Source organism: Malania oleifera, chromosome 7, assembly GCF_029873635.1.
Source record: "Malania oleifera isolate guangnan ecotype guangnan chromosome 7, ASM2987363v1, whole genome shotgun sequence".
Classification (NCBI taxonomy): domain Eukaryota; kingdom Viridiplantae; phylum Streptophyta; class Magnoliopsida; order Santalales; family Ximeniaceae; genus Malania; species Malania oleifera.
Window position 1 is genome coordinate 109,005,219 of NC_080423.1, and position 15,610 is coordinate 109,020,828.

The following is a 15,610-nucleotide window of genomic DNA, read 5'->3' on the forward strand; positions in this document are numbered from 1 at the left end:
TGAATGAGGACGAGTGGGAGTTTCTTGATCGAAAAGCTCTCAGAGCCATCAGAATGAAGTTGTCGAAGTCTGTGGCGTTCAATATCAAGTATATATCATCCACCAAGTCTCTGATAGATGCGCTCTCTAATATGTGCGAGCAGCCTTAAGCCGCAAACAAAGTACATATCATGAAAGGACTATTTATGATGATCATGTCTGTAGGTGAAAGTTTCAGCAGACATTTGAATAATTTCAATGAGTTGTTAGATCAACTCGCCTCATTCGGGATAACGTTTGATAATGAGATTCGGGCTCTATTGATTCTCAGTTAGTTGCCTGAAAGTTGGAATGGTGTTGTTACTGCTATCAGTAGCTCCGTAGGAAAATTGAAGCTTGTATACGATGAGGTCGTCAGCATGATTTTGATGGAGGAAATCAGAATGCAGTCGAACCATGACTCCACTTCGAGTTCAGCCTTGAACATGGAGAGTCGAGGCTAAGGAAACAAGCATGGACGATCAAACAACTAGAGCAAATCTAGATCTAGGCGATCTAAATCCATAAATCCCTGCGGTACTTAAGTCACAGGTTCCCATAGCAGAAAAGTTATTGAGTACTGGAACTGTATAAAATTTAGTCATTACAAGAACCAGTGCAGAAGTTAGAAGAAAGAATAGGAGACGAGGGCAAAGACAAATGCAAATATTGTTTTTGAAAATGATGACTTGTTGATCTGCTCTTTGGAGAGCAAGCAGGAGTTTTGGGTTTTAGACTCCAAAGCCTTATTTCATACGACTTGCTGTAGAGATTGCCTAGAGGAGTATACACCAGGTAATTTTGGTAAGGTGTACCTTGGCAATGATCAACCTTGTGACATAACCGATAAGGGAGTTGTGAAGATCAAAATGAATGGTTCAGTATGGAAACTGAGAGATGTTAGGTATATTCCAGACTTGAGAAAGAATTTGATCTCAGTTGGTCAGCTGGTAGATGAAGGATACACAACGAAATTCATTGGCGATGAATGGAAAGTTTCAAAGGGTGTATTAACGATTGCGCGAGGTAATAAAAGCAGAACACTTTTTCTAACCTCCAATGCCTCCATGTCTATTTTAGTTGCTGCAAGAAATGACGACAACAACATCTGGCACCAATGACTTGGTCATATGAGCGAGAAGGGACTCAGGGTGATGCACTCAAAGGAAAAATTGAGTGGTCTATAGTCAGTGCAGATTAATATGTGTGAGGATTGTATAGTCGGGAAACAGAAGAGGGTCGGTTTTTAGATAAACACCCGTGCCCCAATGAAGAAGAGACTAGAACTAGTTCACTTAGAATGTGTCGACACACAATAGCAAAATGTCGAGAATCCTCAGGTGGAGGAACCGGTGGAGCAGATCATTGCACCACTGTCTCCTACTCCAGCTCCAGAGCTTAGGAGATCTACTCAATCCCATATACCAAACAGAAGGTAAATTGATTACTTACTTCCTATAGATGGAGGAAAGCTCGAATGCTATGATGAAGCATGTCAGGTTGTAGATACGAGCAAGTGGGAGCATGCGATGAAGGATGAGATGAAGTCCCTCACCTCCAGCAGAATGTGGGAACTAATTAAGTTTCCCAAAGGCCTTCACAACAAGTGGATGTACATAATCAAAAAGGAGCATGACTTTAGAAGATATAAGCCTCAGTTGGTAGTCAAAGGCTTCGAACAGAAGGAAGGGATTGACTACACCGACATCTTTGCACGAGTTGTAATGCTGACAGCCATTAGATTAGTACGCAGGAATTGAGCATATAGGAAGGTGGTGATAATAGAGAAACTGAAGTTGAGTTCAACTTTAGTTGGTCTTCATGCTTGAAGACATATTTTGAGCACATCATTTATTCATGATACTAGTTGAGGAGGCATCTCTGTCTCCAAGTGTAACGACCCAAAAAACAAAAATTAATTAAAAAAATTATTATTAAGAAAATTAATTAAATTAACAAATTTTCAGGTTCTTCTTGAGACCGGGTTTGAAGGCCTTGGTTGGGATTGTATTTGGTGGTTTCTTTTTGGGGTATTGTGAGATACTGGTATATATATACATATATATTTGTACTGGATTTTGTTTTAAATGCTGGTTGTAGATATGGATATCTGGATGTTGTAGTGTTCGTTTTTGGGTTGTTATATAGAACTCTGGTATTTATTTGAGGTTATTTATTTATATTCCGCTGCGTGCATGTTAATTATGGTATCAGATATAGGTGATTGGAACACGCGGCACACGGGCCTCACTTGTCGGGTTTCGAGGCGTCACACCAAGTGGGAGATTGTTGTAGCTAGAGCTAGGAGATAGCCAGGAGTTGGAAACACTCTCCATTTATTTTGATTTTATCATGATGGATGAAACTCCCAAATTTGTAATTTAATGTATTAATTGTGATTTAAATATCAGTCCTATAAATAGAGGGCTAAGGAATACAAGAGTTGAACAAGTGAGAAGCTCAGAGAGCAGAGAGGAGAAAGAGATGAGGAAGAGAGGGAGAGAGAGAGTGAGAATTGTAAATTTTCGGCGAATAATGAATTTTGTGGTGTGCTCCGTGGACGTAGGTTGATATTGACTGAACCACGTTAAATTTCTGGTGTCACATCTTTTTGGTTGTTCAAAGGTTCCTAACAAGATTGTTGAGAATTCCACTTGTGAGTTTGTCCCACATTGGAAAATTAGAGTGGATGATGGGTGCTTATATACATGGTTGGACCCAAGACCCAATAGGCTTAAGCTTTTGTGTTAAGTTGGTGTTCACCCATGTGTATCAAGCCCATCCATGGGCTCCTCCAGTCCTAACAAGTGGTATCAGAGCCGATGGTTTGTAACTCTGGGTGAGTGACATTGTAAAAAGTCGAGACGTGAAGTTAATTCTCTTGACGTACTAATAGTTGGAGGACCAAGTGTGTGACTGAGTCCAATTAGGATTATCTAAGTTGTTGATGGATCCGAATAGGGTCAAGACATGAGAGGTAGGATTGATTCGCACGTGGAATGCAATCTAAGGCACGTAAGGCACCAGTGGTAAGGCCCACTTAAGCCACTATTGGAGAATTATCCCAGAAGGGAGACGGTTTCTGTTCAAGGGGGAGCAGCTAGAACTCACAAGTGAGGGGGAGATTGTTGAGAATTCCACTTGTGAGCTTGTCCCACATTGGAAAATTAAAGTGGATGATGGGTGTATATATACATGGTTGGAGCCAAGACCCAATAAGCTTAAGATTTTGGGTCAAGTTGGTGTTCACCCATGTGTATCAAGCCCATTCATGGGCTCCTCCGGTCCTAATAGAGTGATAAGTGTGACGACCAATAGGATCATAATAGGGCTATTCCTTACACATATAGGAATACCATAGAAAAATGCACTGGATGGCCTTATCATCAAGCTTGGTCCAAGAAGGACTTCGGTCGTGAATAAAGCAGATCCAAACACTCTAGGAAGAAAGGAGAAAAGGGATCTGTCAGGATGCAGAAGATGAAGTGGAGCAAAATTTTGTAATGCACGACTAAAGGTACAATTAAGAAGATAGGCTACAATGAGAATGACGTGAGGCCAATAAGACTTGGAGACTTATATTCCTTGAAGAAGACAATAGACAATAGAGATGATGTGGCGATTTTTGCATTCAGCCACACCATTTTGTTCAGGAGTGTATGGACAAGTCAGCTGTTGGAGAATACCTTGTTCACACAACTCAACACGAAACTCATTATTGAGGTACTCACGGCCATTGTCAGACCTCAAGATACGAACCATGGTATTGTATTGAGTCTTCATCATTCGCAAGAAAGCTTGAAAATGAGTGAAAACTTCGAATTTATTTTTCATGAGGTAGACCCAGGTACAACGGGAGTAATCGTTAATAAAGGTGACATAATATCAATGCTAAGTGAGTGAGGAGACTAGGGAGGGACCCTAGACATCACTATGAACAATATCAAAAGTTGCAAGAGAACGGTGCATACGAGACGAATAAGATAAATGAACATGCTTAGATAATTCGCAAGTAGCACACTAAAAACTAAAATTCTTGCAAGATTTATTAAATTTTGGGAAAAACCAATACAAATATTTAAAATTTACATGTCCTAAATAGGCATGCCACAAATCCAAGGTTTTTAAAAGAGAAAATCGTAGAAGCATCAGAAGGAAAAACAGATGCTTGAAAGCTAGAAAAGGATGCAAGACAGGAAGGTAGATCGCCAAAGTAGTAGAGCTCGTCCCTTTCAAAGCCCCTCCCAAAAATCTTCCTCAAACTCAGGTCCTACAATTAACAAATGTTGGGTAAGAAAACCACAGCACAATTTTATTGTTTGGCAATACAACTAATAGATAACAAGTTATAGGAAAATTATGGAACATTATAAATAGGGAATAAAGATAGAGTTGAGGATAAACAGGTAGTATCTTGGGTATGAATGGAACGAGAGGTACCATTGGCAATATGGACAGTATGAACCAATGAAGGTTCAAGGGATGTAATGAGAGATGCTTCACTAGTCAAATGATTGTTCACTCCTGAGTCCAGTATCCAAACGGGTGTGCCACAGAGCATACTAGACTTACTTAAAAGGGCAATAGGGTTACTTGCAGCAAAGCTGGCTGTAGAGGAGGATGCAGTAGAGGCAAGGAGGCTAATCTGAGACTGAAGTTGAGTAAGCTGAGCTTGGAGCTGAGAGAAATATGAAGCAGTAGTAGGTGCAAGAGTAAGAGAAGCTGGAGGTGTAGGAAGAGATTCTGCAACAGCTCCAATGTTAGAAGGTCCACGACCTTTGCCACAACCACGACCATGAAAGGCTTATTTGAAGTAACGTTATTACAGCTCAGAGTGGAGAATGAAGCAATGCTTAATGATGTGATTATTCCATTGGCAGTGCTGACATAATCGAATCTTGCGATCAACAGACCTAGCACCAATAGGGGCTACAAGGGCAACCTGCTCGGGCACACTAAAAGAAGCAAATCCAAGGAGAAGACGTCATCGACGATCATCACCATCAATCATTGCACATACCTCGTACATAGAGGGAATCGGGGTGTGTTCAAAATCTAAGTCTCGAGTGATTCAAACTCAGGTTTTAAACCTATGAAGAACTGATAGGTATGTCGATGATCCTGGCGCTTTGCCTCAATAGTTGTTGCCTCGATAGGAAACTTTGAAAGAGGCTCATACTGGGCAAGCTCCTCTCACCGAGACTAGAGATAGCCGAAGAAGTCAGTCACAGATAAACCCAAAGAAGCTTGGGTAGCTTGGTGGAGCTCCTGATAAAGTTCAAAAATCTGAGGCTCACACCTTGTGTGGGTGAATATTTTGGTTAAGGCAGGCCGAAGGCTGCAAATAGTATCGTGAAACAATAACATCCTATAGAGGCGATCTTCCATAAAAGCAAATATCCAACCCAGGATAACACAGTTGTTGTAATGCCCCGACCCACCACGTGGGCCCAGAATTCTAGAAAACATAACATAAAAAAATACTCTTTGATACCATACATAAGAGGGTCTGACCCCAAAGGGTTCACGATTGCTTTATCTATAAAGCACATACAATAAAGCAGTGGAAAAGTTTCATTCTCAAAATACCATACTAGAGTTTTAAGTCATTACTATTACATAAATATCTCCAATGTTTCTATTACAACCCCAAAAAGATAACCTAACCATAATCCAGTACTTACATAAGTACTTACAAAAGGACTCAAAAAACACTACGCTCCAGAACCCACTAGAATGCTAGGTCCTCTTCCCTATAGGACCAAAAATAAGATTGTATATTGGGGTGAGACACTTCTCAGTAAGGTGGATCATATTACATCAGTGTGTGACTGCATAAGTTTATTCCAACAAAAAACAATAGTAAGTTTAACTAAAATAAGTTGTGCAGTTAAAACCTTCTCAACCCTACAAAATATAGTGTAGCTCATTACAAGCGAGAGTTCCCGAGCTTGGGGTAGGATATAGGCCCATACACTGTAAAATCCCTTGGCCCAGTACTCAAAGCTATAACTCCGCCCATTTTATTTTTAAATCATGTATATGCAGATCGAACTCCTCCCTGCCTAGGAACACCACATAAACACCATTTACTTCCCCTATGGTACGGGTTGTACAGTCCATCGACCTGATCTAACTCTGGCGGCCCACCAGTCTAATGACTTCAATGTTACAAGCTCACTTTAGTTATTTCCCACCCTGAATCAAACACCAGAGCCCATTGACCAATTGACTTTTCATATACCCACCCTTACCAATAAGGCGTGGTTGCACTGTATCACCTATTAGCAACGGTACTGTGCTTCCATAGTAACCAGTTCCTCAGGTGGTTCATACATCATATATACAATTTATAATGAAAGCACAGTAACCTGTTTTCATTCCATAAAGCATTTAAGCAATTCCAGTATTTTTCACAAACTCATTCATTAATCAACATTAATAGGCATACACAGCCCTCGGTTTTAAACTGGTATCTGATTTTCCACAATTCCTGAAAACAATTTGGAACTCCAGTTCCCATATTTCATACCAAATATTCCACAAGTTCAATTCATTCACAATTACCATCTCATGTCATGCTCATTTGATTAAATATTCTATAATATAATAAATGGTTCAGAAAATATCCTTTAATTTAAAAAAAAAAAAGGGTTCAAGCATCTCCAACCTTTAATATAATAAGAATAAGTTTAAAGAAAAATGGAGACCATACCCCAAAACCCTAATTTTTTCTGAAACCTTAGAATACAGTTTAACCAGTTCAGATTTCAAAATAACTGATGTAAGACAAATTCCCTTACCTGACTTACAAGAAAGCCCCTTGGAAATCCCAAACTCCTCACCCTACAGCGTTTGCAGTTCAAAATCTTGAAACCACATTTTTCCCAAATAAATCAATACAAACTTTAGGTCAACAACCATTAATCCTTTCCTAAGCCTTCCTATAGTTCACAACAACCATAAAACCTTAAAATAACCTACTTACCCTGATTTTGGAGTAACTCCCGAAATACTTAGATCAAAGATCTGCTCTGCTAAACTTGTAGAGAATCTCTCCTATATCCTCGTAGTAACTTTCGATCATCGAATCTGACAAAGAGTGGCAAGAAATCATATATAGAGAGAGAGAGAGAGAGAGAGAGAGAGAGAGAGAGAGAGAAAGAGAGCGTGGGCATGGGTTAGAGAGAGAGAGAGAGAGAGAGAGAGAGAGAGAGAGAAATTATGTTTTTTAATGAAGAAGCAAACAAATTTTCTATTTATAGACTCCTTGACCCAGTCTAATTCGTCGACGAATTAGACCTTCGTCGACGAGTTACAGAAGGTCCTTCGTCGACGAGAGAAGGGCTTCGTCGACGAAATCTAAGCCTAATATTTTTCAGACGTTCTAGATCTCTTCAGCTACGAAGCTCTAAATTTCAGCGATGAACCACTTTGGAACTTTGTCGATGAGAACATGGACTTCGTCGACGAATTCTGCTGAAATCCCCTATTTCCTTTTCTTATTTAATTTCCTTATTTTCTTAGTTCGAATCCCTATAGTTGTCAATGGACCACAGTCAGTGAGCTAAATCAGTATTAGCAATGTGAACCTCCAATCCTAACAACCACTCCACCTTGCCACGACCCCTAATATATAAGCGAAGGGTCTGTGACCAGGCATGAAAGTTGCTGCCATTCAGAAGAATGCTGGTGACCTTCTGAACAGGAGCAGTCTGAGCCAAAGATAAGTCAGGGTGAGGATGGTTTAGAGAAGAAGAGGTGGATCTATTGTCCTTGGTTGGCATATCACCGTCCTTAGTAGCCATTGTAAAGAAGAGGAATAGGTTGCAAAAGTATCAACACAACAAAGCAGAGCAAGTCATCGGAAAAGCTGCAGGGAAAAGGATATCGGATGACGTAGAGTCATTGGAAAAGCCACCAAAAGCCGCTGGAGTGTCTGATAAAGTCACCGAAAAAAGGTAACTGGAATCACCGAAGTCGACGGAAAAGTCATCAGAAAGTTGCCGAAAACGTTGGGAAAGTCGTCGGAAAGTACCGGGAAAATAGTAGACGAAGTTTTATGATGTATAAGATCTACTAAAAGTGGCAAGTAAAGAGCATACGACTTAGCCTACTACCAATAAAGCTTTCGAATGCACAAGCTCCAAATAAGTGGCGAGTGTAGAGCATACGACTCAATTGAGAACCCGATCCGTAAACAAGGAACCCAACCTTGCTCTGATACCAAGAAGAAAGTAAAAGAGAGATAACTATACAAGAGGAAGTGAATATCATTTGGTGTACTTAGCTTATTCTTTGAAATGTATATATAGCTATACAAAAGAGTGAGGTTATCCTAACATTCCAATGTGGGACTAAAAAACTATACACTATGTTCAATAATTAACATTAACTTCAAAAAGAACTAAAACAGTTTATTTAAAAAGAAAACAATTTTTGAAAACTCAAGATTTTCAGAACTTGAACAAATAAAAAGTTTTGCTATGTAATGGCCAAACAAATAGGGTATCTACAATTAAGATTGTTTTCCAAAAATTCCTTATATGGATTGCATGCTAGTAAAAAGTATTCTCATTGCAAATCTCCATTTATCTTTTGCATCTTAGAGGGCTCATATTAAATGATAGAATGAATCCTGATTTTGATGATGTTGTTTCCAATTTGAAGAAATTGCAAAAACCTTGTGGATTTCAAATATGCTAGTTCGTGTCTAAGCCAATATTTATGAGTTGTTTCTCTGGTTTTGAATTTGTTTGTCCACGGAGAGAATAGTTCCATGGCTTACTTTTTTAATTTATTTTTTATTTTTTTTAATCCACGTATCATGTTATTATAGATCAACTAACATAGTCAAATCCCCCACTTTAATGTGTTGGGAGAAGGAGGTATGGTGGTTAAGCCACATAATAACTCAAAATAAACATTTCCCTAATCCAATCAACACTAGAAACAATAATTAATTATTAAAACAGGAGTAATTAGTAACCAACACCACATATCAGCCATACAATGACGAAAAGAAAACCAAGATTTACGTGAAAAATCCCTTGATGTGAAGGAAAAAAATATGGGACCAAAGTTTGCTTCCTATCTTCCATAATACTAGAATAATATGTTACAATGGGTCTTTATTAACTAAAACTACAGGCATACATCAACTACAATAATCAGGAATTACAAATTCTTGACCTATAAAGTAATATAAGTCATCAATAACAAGATGGAATCAAACATCAATAAGAAATGTAGAGGTCTCATAAAAAAGAGAGGTTGCTTTCGAAACTATGAAACCAAGTTCGTAGATCTTTATATGACAATTAAACCAACCAAAATGAAGGGAAGGATGAGCGACCAACAAATATTCAAAACTTCAACTTAATCAAATGAAATATTACTATCTAATCGTTAAGATCAAGTTGACTGCGGAAATTTTTAATTTTGAATTTTCAACAATAATTTTTTTCTCCCTCACTCTCTTCTTGGTTGTCTCCAAGGATGCACAAAACATACTTACTGCAACAATAGCTTCTCAAGTTAATTATTTTAACTTTTTTGAAGATAATCGTTCATCTTCCAAAGAAAGCCCCAACCAACTAAATAAATGAACCAATCCATTCCAATACAACAAGTAGGCTACCACCGAGCATAAAGTCCTCTAAACTTACTTGTACATGGATTTCACTTGTGTATTTATCAAGAAATCCAAGTATGTGGGTCATCCTTTGCATAATAGGGAAACTTAACATAATGAGAGAAGTTAAGAGTTTACTCCAAAAGACTTTGGCGGTTATAGCCTTTTGCTTTCGTTATTTTGCAAATGAATTTTATTTACAAAAGTTCATTTTGCTACTATTTCTTTATTATTGTTTCATATAAATAAAAAAAAACCATTAATATATTGTGATCTTGATTTGTATTTACAGGAGTTTCTCAAACTCAAATTGGATTCATTGATCAACATATATTTATTTATATTTATTATTTACATGCATCTTCTTGAACTTCTCTCACAACCTAATAGTGATTGATAAAGAAATAGACTGCAAAAGCATTGTTATAGATATGGATATGGACGCTATTGTTTATATTTCAAAATCCTAAGAGGAGTGCTACAATAAGTTATGGAAAATCCAAAATATCTAAAAGGAAATTGTACTTTTCAAAAGATGATTTACCCTACTAAGGAAAATATTTAAATTAATCTTAACTTAAGGAAATTGGAAAACTTGTCCGTTAAAAAGTAAAATGGGGAACCTCATTTTCAAAAAGAAAACATCCTTCATGAAAGACAAATGACAAGAAAAAAATGAACATCTTTTTTTTTTCCTTTTCAAAATGAAAAAAGACTTTGATTTCAAAAAACAAAAGATCAAAACAGCTAACGGTGGCTGATTCCATGGGCAGAGAATGTGATTGAACTTACTATTTGAAACTCACCCAATTTGGGTTGAAACTACCAACAATTTTACAACCTCTTTAATGCAGCTTTTTTGACTATAAATGGAACAGCTAATTGTGGCTGATCCCGTGGTCAGGGATTGTGATTGAATACACTAATTCAAACTAACCCAATTTGGTTGAAATTACTAAAAAATTTACAACCCCTTTAATGCAACTTTTTTAAGTATAAAAGGAGAAATCTAACAAATGCAAGGCAATACCTTAGAAGTTTCGTTTTCAAAAAAACTTACTTATGCTTATTCCTCTCATTTGTTAGCTATCTCACAGTCAAATGCTTTCATGATCAAAATCTTGAAGAATTTCAAGATCAAACTTGTGTCTTGTAAGTTTGCAATCTTTATGGCGATTTTGAACTCAATTACTTTTATATTTCAATTATTTGCTTTTTAATTATTCTTACATATATTATTTGAATATTATTCATCACTCTTCTGAGCGCATGCACCACCCTTGGCTCATTAGACTCACTTAATTAAGGTTAAAAAAAATTTATATCATTTAAATTGCTAGAAAATATTAATTAATATAAAAAATTTTTATTTTCTCTTCCTTTTCATTGTGATCCACGCTTTCATGTAATATCTAGTTCCTATTGCATATTCCCTACCATGATAGATGTGTTATGAAAATTATGATTTTTTTTTTTAGATTTTTGAAGAAATTGTATGTTTTGGGTGTTTTTAGGGGAGGAGAAGAGTGAGGGTGCGTAATGAAAGAGATGAATTTGAGGAAGTTGTTATATAGGTGACAAGTAAAGGCAAGAAAAATGAACCTATGATCGAATGTGTAGTATCTTGAAACCTTAATATCAAGTATCTTCAAACAACAATGTTCAATTTAAATGTGAAATATTTAGTTGTTAATCAGAATTTAAGCTTTGGAATGATCTTGATATGTGGGAGAAGCAAGCAGAGCATCAAGGTGAAAAAACAACAATTCCAACAATTAATCTCCACACAATTTAAAGCAAATGGAGAGAGAGAGAGAGAGAGAGAGAGAGAGAGAGAGAGAGAGAGAGAGAGAGAGAGAGAGAGAGAGAGAGAGAGAGAGAGAGAGAGAGAGGCCCATGGCTAATGCCAAAATCATATATTGAACTTTTAATAATTTGAATTTAAAATTTTGTCATGGTTAGACTATAAAAATTTTTTTTTTTGCAATCCAATGTCAACATAAAAATTTTGAGTTTTGATTTTACAAGCTTCATTTAATAAGTTATATTTCAATTATGTTTATTTTAATATTTACATTGCTCTATACTCCATCTATACCTAGCCAACCTTATTGCATTTTCCAAGCTGATTAAATTGATAGAAAGTATTAGTACATAACAACAATTTCTATGTTTTTGTTTCACGTTTATTGTGAAACATGATCATACAATTCCTACTAGTATGCATATTCCGTCATACAAGCACTAGTGTTGTTTCTTTATGTCAATTTCTTGGAGAAATGTAAGAATAATTCTTTTTCTCTTTATCCTTTTTGGGTATTGGAAAGAAGGATGAGGGAGTTGGATTTTGAGGTTGTTACACGTATATATGTATTTGGGATTGATTTATTTTATAAAGGATTACATAGCTAATTTCCCAAAATCTTAACATCAAAATTTTAAATAACAGAGGAAAGCATGCTAAACTCAAATGTCAAAAGGCTAAATTTGAAACTAAATTCCAAGGTTTAAAAGGACTTTTGATATTTATGATCAAAATTATCTTTAAGAGAAATTGAGAGAACATGTTCATAAACTTGTACATCTAACTTGATATTTTGTTTGATAATAATACCTACAAATAGCTATTTTGTATTCAAGCCATTGTGCTCATATGGAATAAAAAGTTAATTCTTAACTTCCTCAAACATTCTCTATTGGAACATTTTAAATTTTTTTCTCTAATTAATTAAACTACTCCTAAAAGGCTAAAGAAAAAATTTTGGTAGTCCTCTAAGTGATAACTTTTTTATTACCTAGATTACCCTTTGAGTGTTATTTATGTAAAATTTAAATTATTGTTATATCTCAATTTGTAACATTATGCCCAAAAGACCCATTTTCTTATTGTTTTTTTTACTCCACATAGTTCCCTTCTCAACCCTTTGTTTTTCAACGCTTCACTTCCTCTCCCCATTCTCTTCAACTTCCAACACTCTGTCTTTCCATTTTTTTCGTCTTTCCCCCATCATATAAAAAACTCACTCTGCTAATCTTGTTTTCTCAAGACATGATTAGTGTCTCATCTTCTCACATGCTTATGGACCTGTATGGTAATTTTACTACAAACTTACATTGCACAGAAAAACATTAATGATATATGCATGAGACAAGGTAAACTTCGTCATCCATTCTCTTGTTTCCTTTTTCTTTTCTTTACCTATTAGATTGTATTGATTTGTATTGCAAAGGTAGATAGAACTCTCTTTCTCTCATTCCTTTTCTTTTTTTTTGGGTCGAGAAGTAGAGAATGAAACATTAATTAAAAAATAAATGATAGTTAGAAGAATTAAGAAGACCCAATGGAGCCCAATAATTCTACTTTAATTTAAAGAAAAACATCTATTGATGTTGTTCTCAATTTGTTGGAGAAGCCTAAAGGCGCTCTAATTTAGTAGCTCATGATCCTACCATTTGGATTGCTTGCAACCCTCAACTCCTTAACTTGGGGGATACTTATGAGCTTATTGTAGATATTAACTTTACTTTTGGTAAGCATTTTGTGAAAAACCACACATTTCTAAATTTTGTTTTGGTAACCAACTTCATGACAATATTATTCAATAACTTTGCGTTACCTTTAGGAAAAAGTTCTACTTTACACATGGAATTCAAGAAATGTGCACACCAAGGAAGAGAGTATGAAAGAGTTTTTTGTTTTATTTTCTTTTATTTATTTTCTTTTCTTTTCTTTTCTTTTCCTTGTTATGTAAATTATATATATATTTTTTTGGACTAAATTCTTGTTTGTAATGATAATATTGATTTTTGGATATTAGACATGTAATTGTAGCTTATAATTTATTTTAAAAAATAATACAGTTATACATAAATTAGCTTAAATTCAAGGAATTTTCAGTAACCTTATTAAAATGCAATTAATTATAAAATATATATTGATTAGTCATACAAGTTGTAGAATTTCATTTTTTAACTTAAATTATTATTGTCAATAATTGAAATTACATCTTATTATGCTGATAATAAGATTAGATTAGTTACAAAGAGTTTATTTTTTCTTACTCAAGAAAACATTGATTATTATATGTAACATATAAAATATATTCCACATGCAACACATGTACCATAATTAGTTTCCAACAAAAAATTAGAGAAAAATATAATAGCCTTCAAATTAAAATTAATTAATTGCCGTAATAGTAATATGACTTGAGCATTACGATATATTGCAGCAATAGCTAGTGATATATATAGTGGCTGGAGGCCTATGGGAGCATTATGTTCCATTGCATAATGCCATAATACTTCCATTAACCTACTACTTTCAATTTAAAAGTTCTAAGCTAGCTTTAAACCGCAAAATATGTCTTTTGTATTTAAAAAATGAAAGAAGATGATAACTATCCCGCTTCGTATGTCTTGGGAAGCACCCTAAAATCCCCACATGTGGGCCCACGTGAGCTACCCTTATATGCCTTGCCGAGGAACTAGTCCTAGGACGCAGTTGTCAACTCTAACTTTGTAAAAGCACATCACCATAATTTTTTTTATAAAAAAAAAAATCAAAATATTCCAATGAACTCTGGACTTGGGATAAGCAGTTTTCTTTGAGCTGGTGCAAGAGAAAAACATATATTTCATTAATGATCATGGACCCTAAATGCGTGGAAGCAAAAGAAGCAGCTAGTAATACATTACGCACATGCATCTACGTAATTCTTGTCGATTTTATGCTCACTTAAATGTTTTAGATCGTCATCATAAAATCAAGCTTCAAAAAAATTATCCAAAGACCCAAGATCTACAGCTTTACAAAAGTCAAAGCGTTATTCATGAGCTGAACATGAGATTTGTGTCTTTCAATTCACGAAGAAGATTGAAGCTGATCCATATTACTCGGAAGTATACAAATATATAGTAACTAATTAGTTCCTTCGAAAAAAATATATATGTATATCGAAACAGTAATTAGTGCAACGTAATCGGCGGAGTTGATCTGACGCCTAATACTGCATTTCCAGTTTTATATTCCGATTCTAGCCGCAGATCTAAAACTTGACACCATAAATATTGCACGAAATCAAGTTTCACAAAACTCGCTAATCACGCACAACGACTAAATCAGATAAAACAGTAACACATATGCTCGGTTCTCACATATAATGCATATGAAAATCATACTCTAATCACTTACTCATATTTCCAAAAGCAAATCAAGATCAACAAGCCAGCATTTCGGAATCATTCAATATTTAGGATTTCAGCTCAAGCATTAGTCAAAAATATGATATTTGAGAGCTAGCTATATATATATATATATATATATATATATATATATATATATATTCATCGATAAAAATACTCATCAATGCAACGAAATGTAAGTGCGCAAGTGTGTTTACCTGGAGCTGCTGCAGAACTCGAAGAGCTTGCCTCTGTTAGAGAAGATGATGAGGGCAACTTCAGCGTCGCAGAGGACGGAGAGCTCGTATGCTTTCTTGAGGAGGCCATTTCGGCGCTTGGCGAAGGTCACCTGCCGGTTGATCTTGTTCTCGATCCGCTTCAGCTCCAGTCTGCCTCGCTTCATCGATCTGATCGATCTTCAACTCTGTATTTGCCTCTGAGATCTTAGGGTTTATAGATGCGTATAGCGAGCTAGGTAGCTCTCCTTCAAGGCTGCTCAGGAGGAGTAACCCTTTTTCCCTAGCAGCTGGTTTTCCTCCTTTTCTCTGTCTGTTTTCCCTCTGATGCTGACAGAAAGGTGACAAAAATAAAAGCACCAGTGTGAAAGAGATATTCCTGTAGCAAATTAAAACTTTATTCATTTTTCAATAATGAAAATTTCTTTCACAAATTTATAACCCAATATTTTGATTCATGGAATGAAGTTGATTGACTGTGAAATGAAATATAAATTGATATACTTTAGCAGCTGTCTGCTTAAGTATATGTAATTAA

General features: G+C 35.8%; 1 protein-coding gene across 1 annotated transcript in view; it reads right to left on the minus strand.

Moving 5' to 3' along the window:
- LOC131160689 (agamous-like MADS-box protein MADS4) overlaps nucleotides 1–15,354 on the minus strand; it is a 72,818-nt gene extending 57,464 nt beyond the window's left edge. Inside the window, exon 1 of the mRNA XM_058116545.1 lies at nucleotides 15,055–15,354. Coding sequence (XP_057972528.1) covers nucleotides 15,055–15,239 — 185 coding nt within the window. The 5' untranslated portion in view covers nucleotides 15,240–15,354. The remainder of the gene's footprint in view (nucleotides 1–15,054) is intronic.
- Nucleotides 15,355–15,610: the final 256 nt, after the last annotated feature.